Source organism: Mesoplodon densirostris, chromosome 13 (genome assembly GCF_025265405.1).
Source record: "Mesoplodon densirostris isolate mMesDen1 chromosome 13, mMesDen1 primary haplotype, whole genome shotgun sequence".
Lineage (NCBI taxonomy): Eukaryota > Metazoa > Chordata > Mammalia > Artiodactyla > Ziphiidae > Mesoplodon > Mesoplodon densirostris.
The window spans coordinates 55,053,434-55,069,499 of NC_082673.1; the positions used below are offsets into that span (position 1 = coordinate 55,053,434).

Genomic DNA, 16,066 nt, shown 5'->3' on the forward strand with positions numbered 1-16,066 from the left:
ATTCTTCCAATTCAAGAACATGGTATATCTCTCCATCTGTTTGTATCATCTTTAATTTCTTTCATCAGTGTCTTATAGTTTTCTGCATACAGGTCTTTTGTCTCCTTAGGTAGGTTTATTCCTGGTATATTATTCTTTCTGTTGCAGTGGTAAATGGGAATGTTTCCTTAATTTCTCTTTCAGATTTTTCATCATTAGTGTATAGGAATGCAAGAGATGTCTGTGCATTAATTTTGTATCCTGCTACTTTACCAGATTCATTGATTAGCTCTAGTAGTTTTCTGGTAGCATCTTTAGGATTCTCTATATATAGTATCATGTCATCTGCAAACAGTGACAGCTTTACTTCTTCTTTTCCGATTTGGATTCCTTTTATTTCTTTTTCTTCTCTGATTGCTGTGGCTAGAACTTCCAAAACTATGTTGAATAATAGTGGTGAGAGTGGGCAACCTTGTCTTGTTCCTCATCTTAGTGGAAATGGTTTCAGTTTTTCACCATTGATGATGATGTTGGCTGTGGGTTTGTCATATATGGCCTTTATTATGTGAAGTTATGTTCCCTCTATTCTTACTTTCTTACTAAATGGGTGTTGAATTTTGTTGAAGGCTTTTTCTGCATCTATTGTGATGATCATATAGTTTTTATCCTTCAATTTGTTAATATGGTGTATCACATTGATTGATTTGTGTATATTGAAGAATCCTTGCATTCCTGGGATAAACCCCACTTTATCATGGTATATGATGCTTTTAATGTGCTGTTGGATTCTGTTTGCTAGTATTTTGTTGAGGATTTTTGCATCTATGTTCATCAGTGATACTGGCCTGTAGTTTTCTTTCTTTGTGACCTCTTTGTCTGGTTTTGGTATCAGGGTGATGGTGGCTTCGTAGAATGAGTTTGGGAGCGTTCCTCCCTCTGCTATATTTTGGAAGAGTTTGAGAAGGATGGGTGTTAGCTCTTCTCTAAATGTTTGATAGAATTCGCCTGTGAAGCCATCTGGTCCTCGGCTTTATTTGTTGCAAGATTCTTAATCACAGTCTCAATATCAGTGCTTGTGATTGGTCTGTTTATATTTTTTATTTCTTCCTGGTTCAGTCTCAGAAGGTTGTGCTTTTCTAAAAATGTGTCCATGTTTTCCAGGTTGTCCCTTTTATTGGCATATAGTTGCTTGTAGTAATCTCTCATGATCCTTTGTATTTCTGCAGTGTCAGTTGTTACTTCTCCTTTTCCATTTCTAATTCTATTGATTTGAGTCTTCTCCCTTTTTTTCTTGATGAGTCTGGCTAATGGTTTATCAATTTTGTTTATCTTCTCAAACAACCAGCTTGTAACTTTATTCATCTTTGCTATTGTTTCCTTCATTTCTTTTTCATTTATTTCTGATCTGATCTTTATGATTTCTTTCCTTCTGCTAACTTTGGGGGTTTTTTTTTTGTTCTTCTTTCTCTAATTGCTTTAGGTGTAAGGTTAGGTTGTTTATTTGAGAAGTTTCTTGTTTCTTAAGGTAGGATTGTATTACTATAAACTTCCCTCTTAGAACTGCTTTTGCTGCATCCCATAGGTTTTGGGTCATCATGTTTTCATTGTCATTTGTTTCTAGGTATTTTTTATTTCCTCTTTGATTTCTTCAGTGATCTCTTAGTTATTTAGTACTGTATTGTTTACCTTCCATGTATTTGTAATTTTTACAGATTTTTTTCCTATAATTGATATCTAGTCTCATAGCGTTGTGGTCAGAAAACACACATGATACTATTTCAAATTTCTTAAATTTACCAAGGCTTGATTTGTGACCCAAGATATGATCTATCCTGGAGAATGTTCCATGAGCACTTGAGAAGAAAGTGTATTCTGTTGTTTTTGGATGGAATGTCCTATAAATATCAATGAAGTCCATCTTGTTTAATGTGTCGTTTAAAGCTTGTATTTCCTAATTTATTTTCATTTTGGATGATCTGTCCATTGGTGAAAGTGGGGTGTTAAAGTCCCCTACTATGATTGTGTTAGTGTCAGTTTCCTCTTTTATGGCTGTTAGCATTTGCCTTATGTATTGAGGTGCTCCTATATTGGGTGCATTAATATTTACAGTTGTTATATCTTCTTGGATTGATCCCTTGATCATTATGTTGTGTCCTTCTTTGTCTCTTGTAATTGTGTTTATTTTAAACTCTATTTTGTCTGATATGAGAATTGCTATTCCAGCTTTCTTTTGATTTCCATTTGCATGGAATATCTTTTTCCATCCCCTCACTTTCAGTGTGTACTTGTCCATAGGTCCGAAGTGAGTCTCTTGTAGACAGCATATATACGGGTCTGTTTTTCTGTATGCATTCAGCCAGTCTATGGCTTTTGGTTGGGGCATTTCATCCATTTACATTTAAGGCAATATCAATATGTATGTTCCTATTACCATTTTCTTAATTGTTTTGGGTTGTTTTTGTAGCTCTTTTCCTTCTCTTGTGTTTGCTGGCTAGAGAAGTTCCTTTCGCATTTCTTATAAAGGTGGTGTGGTGTTGCTGAAATCTCTTAGCTTTTGCTTGTCCATAAAGGTTTTAATTTCTCCATTGAATCTGGGTGAGATCCTTGCTGGGTAGAGTCATCTAGGTTGTAGGTTTCCCCTTTCATCACTTTAAATATGTCCTGCCAGTCCCTTCTGGCTTGCAGAGTTTCTGCTGAAAGATCAGCTGTTAACCTTATGGGATTCCCTTGTATGTTATTTGTTGTTTTTCCCTTGCTGCTTTTAATATTTGTTCTTTGTATTTAATTTTTGATAGTTGACTAACCTGTGTCTTGGCGTGTTTCTCCTTGGTTTTATCCTGTATGGGACTCTCTTCCCCTCCTGGACTTGATTAACTCTTTCCTTTCCCACTTAGGGAAGTTTTCAACTGTAATCTCTTCAAATATTTTCTCATTCCCTTTCTTTTTCTCTTCTTCTTCCAGGACCCCTATAATTCAAATGTTGGTGCATTTAATGTTGTCCCAGAGGTCTCTGAGACTGTCCTCAATTCTTTTCATTCTTCTTTCTTTATTCTGTTCTGCAGTAGTTATTTCCACTGCTTTATCTTCCAGGTCACTCATCCATTTTTCTGCCTCAGTTTTCTGTTATTGATTCCTTCTAGAGAATTTTTAATTTCATTTGTGTTTTCCATCATTGTTTGTTTGCTCTTTAGTTCTTCTAGGTCCTTGTTAAACGTTTCTTTTATTTTTTCCATTCTATTTCCCAGAGTTTGGATCATCTTTACTATCATTACTCTATATTCTTTTTCAGGTAGACTGCCTATTTCCTCTTCATTTGTTAGGTCTGATGGGTTTTTACCTTGCTCCTTCATCTGCTGCGTATTTCTCTGTCTTCTCATTTTGCTTAACTTACTCTGTTTGGGGTCTCCATTCGCAGGTTGCAGGTTCATAGTTCCCGTTGTTTTTGGTGTCTGTCCCCAGTGGCTAAAGTTGGTTTAGTGGGTTGTGTAGGGGACTGGTGCCTGTGTTCTGGAGAATGAGGCTGGATCTTGTCTTTCTGGTGGGCAGTACCGTGTCCAGTGGTGTGTTTTTGGGTGTCTGTGACCTTTTTTTGATTTTGGCAGTGTCTTTGCTAATGAGTGGGGTTGTGTTCCTGTCTTGCTAATTGTTTGGCATAGGGTGTCCAGCAATGTAGCTTGCTGCTCGTTGAGTGGAGCTGGGTCTTAACGCTGAGATGGAGATCTCTGGGAGAGCTTATTCCGTTTGATATTACGTGTACCTGGGAGGTCTGTAACTGGACCAGTATTCTGAACTTGGCTCTCACACCTCAGAGGCACAGGCCTGACACCCCACTAGAGCATCAAGACTCTGTCAGCCACACGGCCCAAAAGAAAAGAGAGAGAAAAAGAAAGAGAAAGAAAGAAAGAAAGAAAGAAAGAAAGAAAGAAAGAAAGAAAGAGACAGAGAGAGAGAAACAAAGAAAGAAAGGAAGAAAGGAAGGAAGGAAGGAAGGAAAGAAAAGAAAGTTTTTTAAATAAAAAATATTTTTTAAAAAATAACATAATTAGGGCCTCCCTGGTGGCGCAAGTGGTTGAGAGTCCGCCTGCCGATGCAGGGGATACGGGTTCGTGCCTCGGTCTGGGAGGATCCCATATGCCGCGGAGCGGCTGGGCCCGTGAGCCATGGCCGCTGAGCCTGCGTGTCTGGAGCCTGCGCGTCCGGAGCCTGTGCTCCGCAACGGGGGAGGCCACAACAGTGAGAGGCCCGCATACCGAAAAAAAAAATAAATAAAAAAAATAACATAATTAAAAAGTAATAAAAAAAGAAAAAAGAAAGAAAGAAGAGAGCAATCAAACCAAAAAACAAATCCACCAATGATAACAAGCGGTAGAAACTATACTAAAACAAACAAACAAACAAACAAACAAACAAAACGGACAGACAGAACCCTAGGACAATTGGTAAAAGCAAAGCTATACAGACAAATCACACAAAGAAGCATACACATACACACTCACAAAAAGAGAAAAAGGAAAAAAATGTATATATATTGTTGCTCCCAAAGTCCACCGCCTCAATTTTGGGATGATTCGTTGTCTATTCAGGTATTTCACAGATGCAGGGTACATCAAGTTGATTGTGGAGATTTAATCCGCTGCTCCTGAGGCTGCTGGGAGAGATTTCCCTTTCTCTTCTTTGTTTGTACAGCTCCTGGGGTTCAGCTTTGGATTTGCCCCTGCCTCTGCATGTAGGTCACCTGAGGGCACCTGTTCTTCACTCAGACAGGACGGGGTTAAAGTATCGGCTGATTAGGGGGCTCTGGCTCACTCAGACCTAGGGGAGGGAGGGCTACGGAAGGCAGGGTGAGCCTGCGGCAACAGAGGCCGGTGTGACATTGCACCAGCCTGAGGTGCACCGTGTGTTCTCCCAGGGAAGTTGTCCCTGGATCATGGGACCCTGGCAATGGCGGGCTGCACAGGCTCCCGGGAGGGGAGGTGTGGATAGTGACCTGTGCTTGCACACAGGCTTCTTGGTGGCTGCAGCAGCAGCCTTAGCATCTCATGCCTGTCTCTGGGGTACGTGCTGATAGCCGCACCTCGCACCTGTCTCTGGAGCTCGTTTAGGCAGTGCTCTGAGTCCCCTCTCCTCGTGCACCCCGAAACAATGGTCTCTTGCCTCTTAGGCAGATCCAGACTTTTTCCTCGACTCCCTCCCGGGTAGCTGTGGCGCACTAACCGCTTCAGGCTGTGTTCACGCTGCCAACCCCAGTCCTCTCCCTGGGACCTGACCTCGGAAGCCTGAGCCTCAGCTCCCAGCCCCCGCCCACCCTGGAGGGTGAGCAGACAAGCCTCTCGGGCTGGTGAGTGCTGGTCGGCACCGATCCTCTGTGCGGGAATCTCTCCGTTTTGCCCTCTGCACCCCTGTTCCTGTGCTCTCCTCCGTGGCTCGGAAGCTTCCCCCCGCTACCCCCGTCTCTGCCAGTGAAGGGGCTTCCTAGTGTGTGGAAACCTTTGCTCCTTCACAGCTCCCTCCCAGTGGTGCAGGTCCCATCCCTATTCTTTGGTCCGTTTTTTTTTCTTTTTTCTTTTGCCCTACCCAGGTACGTGGGGAGTTTCTTGCCTTTGGGGAAGTCTGAGGTCTTCTGGCAGCATTCAGTAGCTGTTCTGTAGGAGTTGTTCCACATGTAAATGTATTTCTGATGTATTTTTGGGGAGGAAGGAGATCTCCACGTCTCTCTCCTCCGCCATCTTGAAGGTCTCTCCTGCTAGCTCTTAAAATAAACCAAATAAAATGAGATGAAAAGAATGAAGCAGCTGCAAACGAAACAAAACATCACAAAAGCAAAAAATAAAACCACCAGGTAGTTGTCTTTCTGGTTTATGATTGAGCAAGACATTTATAAGATGAAGCATGCTTCAAAGGAAGTGAGCATCTCATTTATTGAAGATTGATCAACAAGAACTTGGTCAGGTTTAGATAAATACGTATACAACTCACAATTTAAAATGCAGACTGTGAAAAGCTAGGCATGCTGAGAAGGTAAGGATGAGCCAATACTAGCCCTTTATTAGTACAGTTGGCCCTCTGAGTCTGTGGGTTTCACCTTCACAGAATCAACCAATTGCAGATTGAAAACATTTGGAAAAAAATTCCAGAAAGTTCCAAAAAGCCACACTTGAATTTATTGCAAGCCAGCAACTATTTACATAGCATTTACATTGTACTAGGCATTATAAATAATCTAGAGATGATTTAAAGTATATGAGAGTTTGTGCATAAGCTAAATGCATACACTACACCATTTTATGTAAGGAACTTGAACATCCATGGATTTTGGTATTTGTTGGGTGACCCTGGAACCAAACACTCTGAATATAGTGAGGGAGGGATGACTGTGTTATCTGCTACATATCTATAACTTCTAGTTTACATGGGCCTTTGGGGACCATTGAGCTGTTATATTGCAATAGCTTTCAATATGCTGCTAGATACAACTATTTTAGATTTTACAATTATATTTTCTCTCTAGTTGGTTTTTAGGAAGGGATACAACCTTTTTCATGTTTTAGTAAGAAAATTATGATTTTAAGTAAATGTAGACATTTTCCATATTTTTCTTTTCTTTGCAACAGTTGAAATAGAATGAGATAAATCTGACCTTTAATGTTTGTTTGAACTCACTTAAAAACTATCTTTGATAACTCTTGCTATTGTTTAATATAGCATTCATTCAAAAGACTTTAGCATGTATGTACAATCTAAAGAAGAAGAATGAAAAGTTTACATGTGTTCTCACTCAGTTTCAGAGATAGAATGCTACCAGTGCCTTAGAAGCCACTGTGTGCCCCTCTATGATGATTTCCCCCTCTCTGCCCTAACCCCATCTGATATAAATGATGTCCTAATTTCGGTTTACCATTACTTTGCTTTTTCTTCATGATTTTATCATCTCTGTATGCATTGCTAAAGATTATATTACTTAGCTCACTGAATTTTGAAATTTATATTATGGAATCATACTCTTCTATTTCTTTTGTGATTTGTTCTTGCTTTTTCTTTCATATTTCTGTTTTTATATTCATTTATACATATTTATATATGTAGCTATAGGTAATTTTAACTACTTTATCATATTCCATTGTATGACTCTACCATAGTTTACCCATGTTATTGTTGATAGACGTTTGGGTTGGTTGTAGTTTGAGGCCTTATGCTTGTTTCTATATGACCATTTTGGTACATGTCTCCAAGAGCCCAACTGCCAGAATTCTTCTAAATTGCACCTAAAGTGAAATTGTTGGGCTGTGAGATGTAGTCATCCTAAAAGGATATGCCCAATTGTTTTCCTAAATGATTTTAACAATTTCCTGCTCCTGCCAGCAGTGGATGAGAATTCCTATTGCTCAGCATCCTTGCCACGACTTCATATTGTCAGATTTAAAACTTTTTACCAATTAGATAGGTGCAAAGTGATATCGAGGATTTAATTTACATTTCCCTGATCAATAATGAGTTTGGTCATTTCAAATGCTTGATGGCTGTTCATAATTTCTTTTCTGTGAAATGCCTTTTATGTGAATTCTGAGAAAAGTCTTGCTCTGATTGTTTAAATATCTGGGCTATATCTGGGTCTGGTTCTATTGAGTACTCTATTTCCTGATAAAAATTCTTTTTATTTCTTGCTTATTTTATAACTCACAATTTTTTATTGGGAGCTGGATATCATCTGTAAGAGAACAGTAGAGCCTGAGATGAACAGTGTACATGTTCAAAAATGAGAACGCCTCTTCTGTCAAGCCATTAGTGTGAGGGTGGTACATTCCATCTATTTGGAGTTTAGCTAGGTTTGGATTGTATCATTTCTATTCTTGCTTTTGGCTCTCACATACTTCAGGCTGCTGCTGCTAGTCTGTTTTTAGTGTAGGGGTTGGGTTGTCAGAGCAGTTTTCCCAGTGCCTCACTTCACCCTCAGCTTTCAGCAGTCTCTGTATGCCTGCACCACAGAAGGGGTCTCTATGTGCCCTTGCCCTTCCCTTGGCTGTGAACTGTTACTGCTCTGCTTGTTACACACTGGAGGCTCCTGGCAGGGACAGGATGGTTTCTTGGTGCTTCTGCCCCTCAGTCTTAGCCAGGCTTTATGTGCCTGAGCTCAGGAGTGGGGCTTTCTCATTTGTTTATTTTTTGTTTTTATTTTCATTACTCTAGGAGGTGGATCAAAAAAGATATTACTGCGATTTATGTCAAAGAATGTTCTGCCTATGTTTTCCTCTAAGAGTTTTATAGTGTCCAGCCTTACATTTAGGTCTTTGATCCATTTTGAGTTTATTTTTGTGTATGGTGTTAGAGATTGTTCTAGTTTAATTTTTCTACATGTAGCTGTCCAGTTTTCCCAGCACCACTTATTGAAGAGACTGTCTTTTCTCCATTGTATATTCTCACCTCCTTTGTCATAGATTAGTTGACCATAGATGTGTGAGTTTATTTCTTGGCTTTCTATCCTGCTCCATAGATCTATATTTCTGTTTTTGTGCCAGTACCATACTGTTTTGATTACGGTACTTTGTAGTATAGTCTGAAGTCAGGGAGGCTGATTCCTCCAGCTCCGTTTTTCTTTCTCAGGATTGCTTTGACTATTCTTTAATGAAAATAAAAACAAAAATAAACAAATGGGACCTAATTAAACTTAAAATCTTCTGCACAGCAAAGGAAACCATAAACAAAATGAAAAGAAAACCCACGGAATTGGAGAAAATATTTGCAAATGAAGCGACTGACAAGGAATTAATCTCCAAAATATACAAACAGCTCATGCAGCTCTATATCAAAAATCAAACAACCCAATGAAAAAATGGGCAGAAGATCTAAATAGAAATGTCTCCAAAGAAGACATGGCCAAAAAGCACATAAAAAGATGCTCAACATTACTAATTATCAGAGAAATGCAAATCAAAACTACAATGAGGTGTTACCTCACAAGGTCAGAATGACCATCATCAAAAAGTCTATAAACAATAAATGCTGGAGAGAGTGTGGAGAAAAGGAAACCCTCCTACACTGTTGGTGGGAATGTAAATTGTTACAACCATTATGGAGAACAGTATGGAGGTTCCTTAAAAAACTAAAAATAGAACTACCATACGACCCAGCACTCCCACTCCTGGGCATATATCTGGAGAAAACCATAATATGAAAGAATACATGCACCCCGATGTTCACTGCAGCACTGTTTACGATAGCCAAGACATGGAAGCAACCTAAATGTCCATTGACAGAGGAATGGATAAAGAAGCTGTGGCACATATATACAATGGGATATTACTCAGCCATAAAAAAAATGAATTAATACCATTTGCAGCAACATGGATGGACCTAGAGATTATCATACTAAATGAAGTAAGTCAGACAGAGAAAGACAAATATCCTATGATATTGCTTATATGTGGAATCTAAAAAAATGGTACAAATGAACTTATTTACAAAACAAAAATAGAGTCACAGATGTAGAAAACAAACTTATGGTTACCAGGAGGTGGGGGGGGGTAAACTGGGAGATTGGGATTGACATATACACACTATATATAAAATAGATAACTAGTAAGGACCTACTGTATAGCACAGGGAACTCTACTCAATACTCTGTAATCGCCTATATGGGAATAGAATCCAGAAAAGAGTGGATATATGTATATGTATAACTGATTCACTTTGCTGTACAGTAGCAACTAACACAACATTGTAAATCAACTAGACTCCTATAAAATTTTTTTTTAATTAAAAAAAAATGAGTGGGGCTTTCTCAGCATTTCTGCTCCTCCCCCTGTGAAAGCCAAACTCTGCCATGAGTCATGGGGATGCATACCACATCCCTTACCCAGGGGCAGCAGAACTCTTTACATCAGTGCAGAATTCTGGGCGTGGGCAAGTTTCCTGCCCTCGCCTGGAGACAGGTGTCAGCGCAGGGTGGGAGTGCAGTTTCTACCCTTTTTCCTGTAGCCGTCTTTGTCTAGTACTGCCCTTCAGGACAGTTTTCTCCTCTCCCCCAGGGGGAGATGGCCTCAGCTTCGTATGAGAGAAGGGTCCCGGAAGTAGGTGTATTTGCTGCCTGCTCCCGACAGCACCCGGTCACATGTATCCCTGCACCATGAGGTGGGCTCTCTCAGGGCTTCTGCCCTGCTCTTTATTTCCTGTGAGCCCCTGATGGAAGCTTGTGGAAACGATCGAGAAAATAGGTACCTAGAGCCCCTATGTGGGAGGTTCCCAGGGATTCTAAACTCTCAAGTTAATACACACTCAACCCTTTAAGAATTTGTTAACATTTCAGTTGTCTTCATTCTTGCTTTTATGACTGTGGCCTCTCCCTCCTGTCGCTGCTAAAGGCAGACAGTTCATGTGTCCCACCTCTCCTCTGATGAGCGCGTTATCCTCTGCAATTCAGTTCCTCTGGTTGAATTACAATCTCAGATCTCTGATGGGCCTAAAAATGTTATGATTTTCTAGATTATCCAGATTTCTCTTATTGTTAGAGTAGGGGCAGAATTCTCCTGTGGCTATCTACACCTTAGGAGGAAGCTGACTGACTTTTCCCCTCCCTGCCACTATCCTCTCTATTCCCTTCCTCTGCCTTGTTTTTCTTTATAATACTTAAAACTACCATTACATTATATTTATTTATTGCCTGTCTCCCTCACCAGAATATAAATTCCATTAAGGCAGAATATTTGCTTGTTTTGTCCATTTCTGTATCTCTGACACATAAGAGAAACTCAGTAGAAGCTGTTGAATAAATGCATGCATAAATGCCCAAGACCATGACATTTTCTCCAGGATCTTGCATTAGCTTGTTTTCATAAGAATCTACTTCTTCTGATACCGTTCTCTTTCCCTTGTTCTGCCATATTTTTCATATGTCCCATTTCAATTGTGTTCTTTTTTTTTTTTTTTTTTTTTTTGGTACTTGGGCCCCTCACTGCCATGGCCTCTCCCGCTGCGGAGCACAGGCTCCGGACGCGCAGGCTCAGCGGCCATGGCTCACGGACCCAGCCACTCCGCGGCATGTGGGATCTTCCCGGACCAGGGCACGAACCCGCGTCCCCCGCATCGGCAGGCGGACTCCCAGCCACTGCACCACTAGGGAAGCCCCTCGATTGTGTTCTTATTTATCTTTTAATCAAGCAAATCGGTTTGCCTTCAGTATCTCCATATGTCCCAATAACAAACGAAGCGGGGGCTTGTCCTTGGGCTGCTGTCTGTCTACCTTTCATTTAGTGTATCTTTGCTCTCAGACCCACAGCTGACCTGCAGGTGTTTCTGTGCCACTGCCAGTCTGATTCTTCATCCTCGCAGGCTGTCATCCAGTGCATCTCTGCCCTACTGGAGAAGTTCCCCCCACCCCCAAGACCTGAGCCTTTGGTGGTCAGGGCTAATGTGTGCCTCACAAATAGCAAACTCTGTATTTCAGAGCATCAGGGTTCCCTTTCTGCCTTCCTATTTGTTTTGTTGTGGCTGCTCTTGGCTCTTGCTGTTGTTTGAATAATTTTTACTCTTTACTGCATTTGGAAGAGATGGTGGTGAGATGGAAGCTAGAGGGCAGGGGATTGGTCGGTGCTCTGCCTGCCTCGGGGAGCAGCGCATAAGGAGGGTAGATGAGGGGACACCCCACTTCTCTGTTGGTTCTAGGCCATGTTATTGCTCTAGGGGCTGCACATCTGGCAGCAGAACTGGTGCATTCCCTTATCTTTTATAACGTGATCCTTTTTCATAAATCTGGAGTTTACTGTGTCTCTGAGTTGTCTGTTTTTGTTTTGTTTGCTTAAATCAGATCCAAATATGTTACAAGTAATGTTCATTTCTGCCTGACCCTTAGTTTTGTTTTTCTGGGTTATCCTTTGTGAGGCGGCATTAAAGCATGCTAGCCAGACACCCTGTTGAATGAGACCTCCTGCACTACTATTTTTGAGGTGTAGGTTGAAGCTTTTATGATTAGGAAAATTCAAGTTCATTAAACATGCTACTGAATTAGAAGTAGCTTTTTGTCATCACCTAGTCTTTAAATCAGTTTATATTAAAATTACTATTACCCCATGGTAACCTCCAATATATTCTGTTTTTGTAAAAAAAAAAAAAAAAAAAAGTAAAACAAACTCTCTTCCATACCACTGTGCCAAAGACCTCATTCTATGGGATATCATTTAGTTTCCTATCATCAAACCATTTCCATCTTTTAACTGTTAGTTCAAGTAATAATTCTGGATTAGAGAACAGAGATATTTCAGAAAACATAAAGAAATATAATTGTAAAACAACCTCAGTTATTCTGAAGGAAGTCTGAAGGTTAAAACAATAGCTGCCTTGATTTAGTTACTCATGTGTTATCTGAGAAAAGTTGATTAAAACAGATTTTGACAATTTTTATCCATTGGAACTTTAACTTCATTGGGAAAATGGTTCTGAAGGGGGTTAGAATGTTGACTAATTGGCTTGTTCATCCCACACGGGATTACACCACTTTTTGAATCAGAATTTCCTGCTATTGCAACACATTTTTTTCTTTTTTCCCTTTTTTCCTTAGAAACAATCCATTTGGATTCATTACATGGCTATTTGTTAGTCTGGGGCATTGTACTTGTTTATGACTACAATGAAGTCATAGTAAGCTGGGTCTGCCTGTATATACAGAGTCAGTGGGAGATCCTGCAGCTGCTCAGGGAACGAGGCAGTGCAAGGGGTCACCCTGATATTTTAAACCCAAAATCCTGCTTTCCCAAAGTCCTGGGGCATTTTCATGTTAATCATCAAGAAGATTTGTTCAACTTCGGTTTATTTATTTACTGTATGCTGTATGTAGAATCAATCTGTTGAACTTGGTTTTTTTAAGCTTTTTTATTGAAGTGTAATATTCTCAGAGAACATGCACAAATCCTAAGTGTATAACAAGATGAACTTTTACCAACTGAGTGCACCTGTGTAACCAGCACCCAGAAAAAAGAACGTGACCAGCACCTGGTCAGGAAACAGAACGTGACCAGCACCCAGCAGCTCGACTCATGTCCTCGCCCTGTCACTACCCCTCTAACCACTCTCCTGTTTTGCTTGTTTTTCTATCTTACATAAATGGAATTATACACGATGTATTATTTCTTTCATTCTTCATTATATTTATAAGATTTGTGTATTTATTGTGTATTGTATTTGTTCATTCACACTGCCGCGCAGTGTCCCATTGACCAATACAACACACTATTCATTCTGCTGTTGACAGGCATTTGAGTAGTTTTCTTTGCAGGGGAGATGGGAGTTATTATGAATACTCATTGAATGTTCTAGTACATCCCTTCTGGTGAAAGCATTCATATGCATTCATTCCTGTTGGAGTATAGCTGGGAGTGGAATTGCTGGGTCCTAGGGTGTGTGTATGTTCAGATTTAGTAGATAAGCTAGTTTTCCAGAGTGGTTGTAAGTATTTATACTCACACTTGATGTATGAGAGTTCCAGTTGCTCCACCTCCTCACCAATACTTTCTATCTTTTTCATTTTAGCTATTCCAGTGGATATGTACTGAATGTGGTTTAATTTATATTTCCTTGATGATAATGAACCTGAGCAACTTTTAATATGATTATTAGTAATTTGTATTGATATGTCCTTTTTTTGTGAATTGTCTGTTCAAGTTTTTTGCCCATTTTTCTATCATTTGACTCTCTTTTTGTTACCATTTCATAGGAGTTCTTTATATAATCTGGATATGGGACCTCTGTTGAAAATATGTATGTTAAATATTTTCTCCTCTGTGGGTTGCCTTTTCATTCCTGTAATGGAGTCTTTTGATGAACAAATATTCCTAATATTTTTAAAGTCCAATTTATTATTTTTTCTTTTATGGTTTGCACTTTTTTGTCCAGTTTAAGAAATCTTTGCCTACTCTAAGTTGACAAAGCTGTTCTGTGCTTTCCTCTAACATCTTTATTTAAATTTGTAATTCATCTGACTTGATATTCGTATACTACATGATCTAGAGATCAAGATACATACTTGCCATGTCTATATCCTATTAACCCAGCATCATTTTACTTGGTTTTTAACTTGTTTAAAATATGTCCATACATGGGGAAGGGGAAAGGGTAAGCTGAGAAGAAGTGAGAGAGTGGCATTGACATATATACACTACCAAATGTCAAATAGATGGCTAGTGGGAAGCAGCTGCATAGCACAGGGAGACCAACTCCATGCTTTGTGACCACCTAGACGGGTGGAATAGGGAGGGTGGGAGGGAGACACAAGAGGGAGGGGATATGGGGATATATGTATAGGTATAACTGATTCACTTTGTTATACAGCAGCAACTAACACAACAATGTAAAGCAATTATACTCCAATAAAGATGCTAAAAAAAATTAAAATTAGAACTAAACAGAACAAAAAAATAAATAAATAAAATAAAATATGTCCATAAAATTTAGTTTCACTGAAATATTTTTTATATTTTCCTGGAGAGAATTACTAATGACTCTTGAAAAAATTTAAACCTATGGTGATGTAAAATTTATAATATAATCAACAGATTTATTTAACACATAATTGAGATATTTCTTAAAGGTTCTTCTGTTTAAGTAGACTCTAGTTTGTAACTCCAGCATACTTATTTATTCAACACCAGAGTGATTTATAATGCACAAAGCACAATAATTAAAAACAAATAGGGGCCTCCCTGGTGGCGCAAGTGGTTGAGAGTCCGCCTGCCGATGCAGGGGATACGGGTTCGTGCCCCGGTCTGGGAGGATCCCATATGCCGCGGAGCGGCTGGGCCCGTGAGCCATGGCCGCTGAGCCTGCGCGTCCGGAGCCTGCGCGTCCGGAGCCTGTGCTCCGCAACGGGGGAGGCCACAACAGTGAGAGGCCCGCATACCGCAAAAAAAATAAATAAATAAATAAATAAATAAATTATTCTCACTTTTTCATTTGAATTGAATCCAACACATGTTTATTATTTGTCTGCTAGAATTTGGGACGGTTGAGAATATGGTTGAAGTTTTGAGCTCCATTTTTATGTCATTTAGGTTTTAAGCCATATAATAAAGTTGTCAAACATCTGTCAATAATAAACCATTTTTTTTAGTATTCAAAATTATATTAATAAAGAGAAGTACAAGGTGAGAAGTTTTATTACTATTAAGATGACCTTACACCTCTATACCAAGTTTTCCACTAGTAATGACACACATCTTTTAAGAAGTAAAAATAGAAAATATAAAAGTTTCATTTCTGTATTTGGAATGCCTATGACTGCTTCTTCTTTGATGTCATTTCTGCTTAGTTTTATTTTTTTTCTCTTTTTATTATTTTTTCTAGGTTGTACTGGTCAGTGGACATCTGGACAGCTGGGATGTCGGGCAGGGTGCTATGGATGATGGTGGAGGAGCCTTTATATCATGGGAAGCACTCTCGCTTATTAAAGATCTTGGTAAATATTTAGTAAGTCGTTAACTAATGTGTAAGAGTGTCAGTGGTGACATGTTTAACTCAATACACAAAATGCTCAACAGATTAGTTATTATGCAATGTTTAAAGATCCTCCTGAGGTCTATATGTTTTTTGTCAGTTGATTCCCAGAAAAAAACTAATTTGTCCCCTTAAAGAAAGAAATTTTTATTCAAGTGTCCACCAGACAGCCAAAGTATCAAATATGATCAGCCACTGGGGAAAATGAACAAGCAAATAAAACTGTAGCAAATGCAACCACATCAGCTAGAGATTATGTAAGGAAACCATAACCAAGTGGAAAGAAAAATCAGCAGCTCCCCCACTTCCTTTTCCTTGTTTGTCTTTAAAGACGTCATCAAGCTGTTAGGATAGCTTTACTGCAGTCGTCTTTCCATGATAGAAGTCAAGGAACAAAAGTAGGCCTGAAGGAATGATTCTTTTGGCCACAATAAGGAATCTAGGATGAAAAATTGGACCTTCCAGGTTAACCTAGACATGGGACAGGCATCAAAAGGAAAGACTAATTGTGAAAACAGTTTATTTTGATGACCCTATTTACAAACAAAAAACATACATTTCCTCTTTGTGTGCTGGTCAAAAGGTGGATTTTGAGCGAGGTTAGAAATAATGA

The 16,066-nt window shown here is 39.4% G+C and overlaps 1 protein-coding gene across 3 annotated transcripts in view; it reads left to right on the plus strand.

The window, feature by feature from the left end:
- Positions 1-16,066, plus strand: part of CPQ (carboxypeptidase Q) — a 520,356-nt gene that overhangs the window by 312,783 nt on the left and 191,507 nt on the right. For all 3 annotated transcript variants that reach the window (XM_060115780.1, XM_060115781.1, XM_060115782.1), the window contains exon 5: positions 15,304-15,415. In XM_060115780.1, the coding sequence (XP_059971763.1) occupies positions 15,304-15,415 (112 nt within the window). The remainder of the gene's footprint in view (positions 1-15,303; positions 15,416-16,066) is intronic.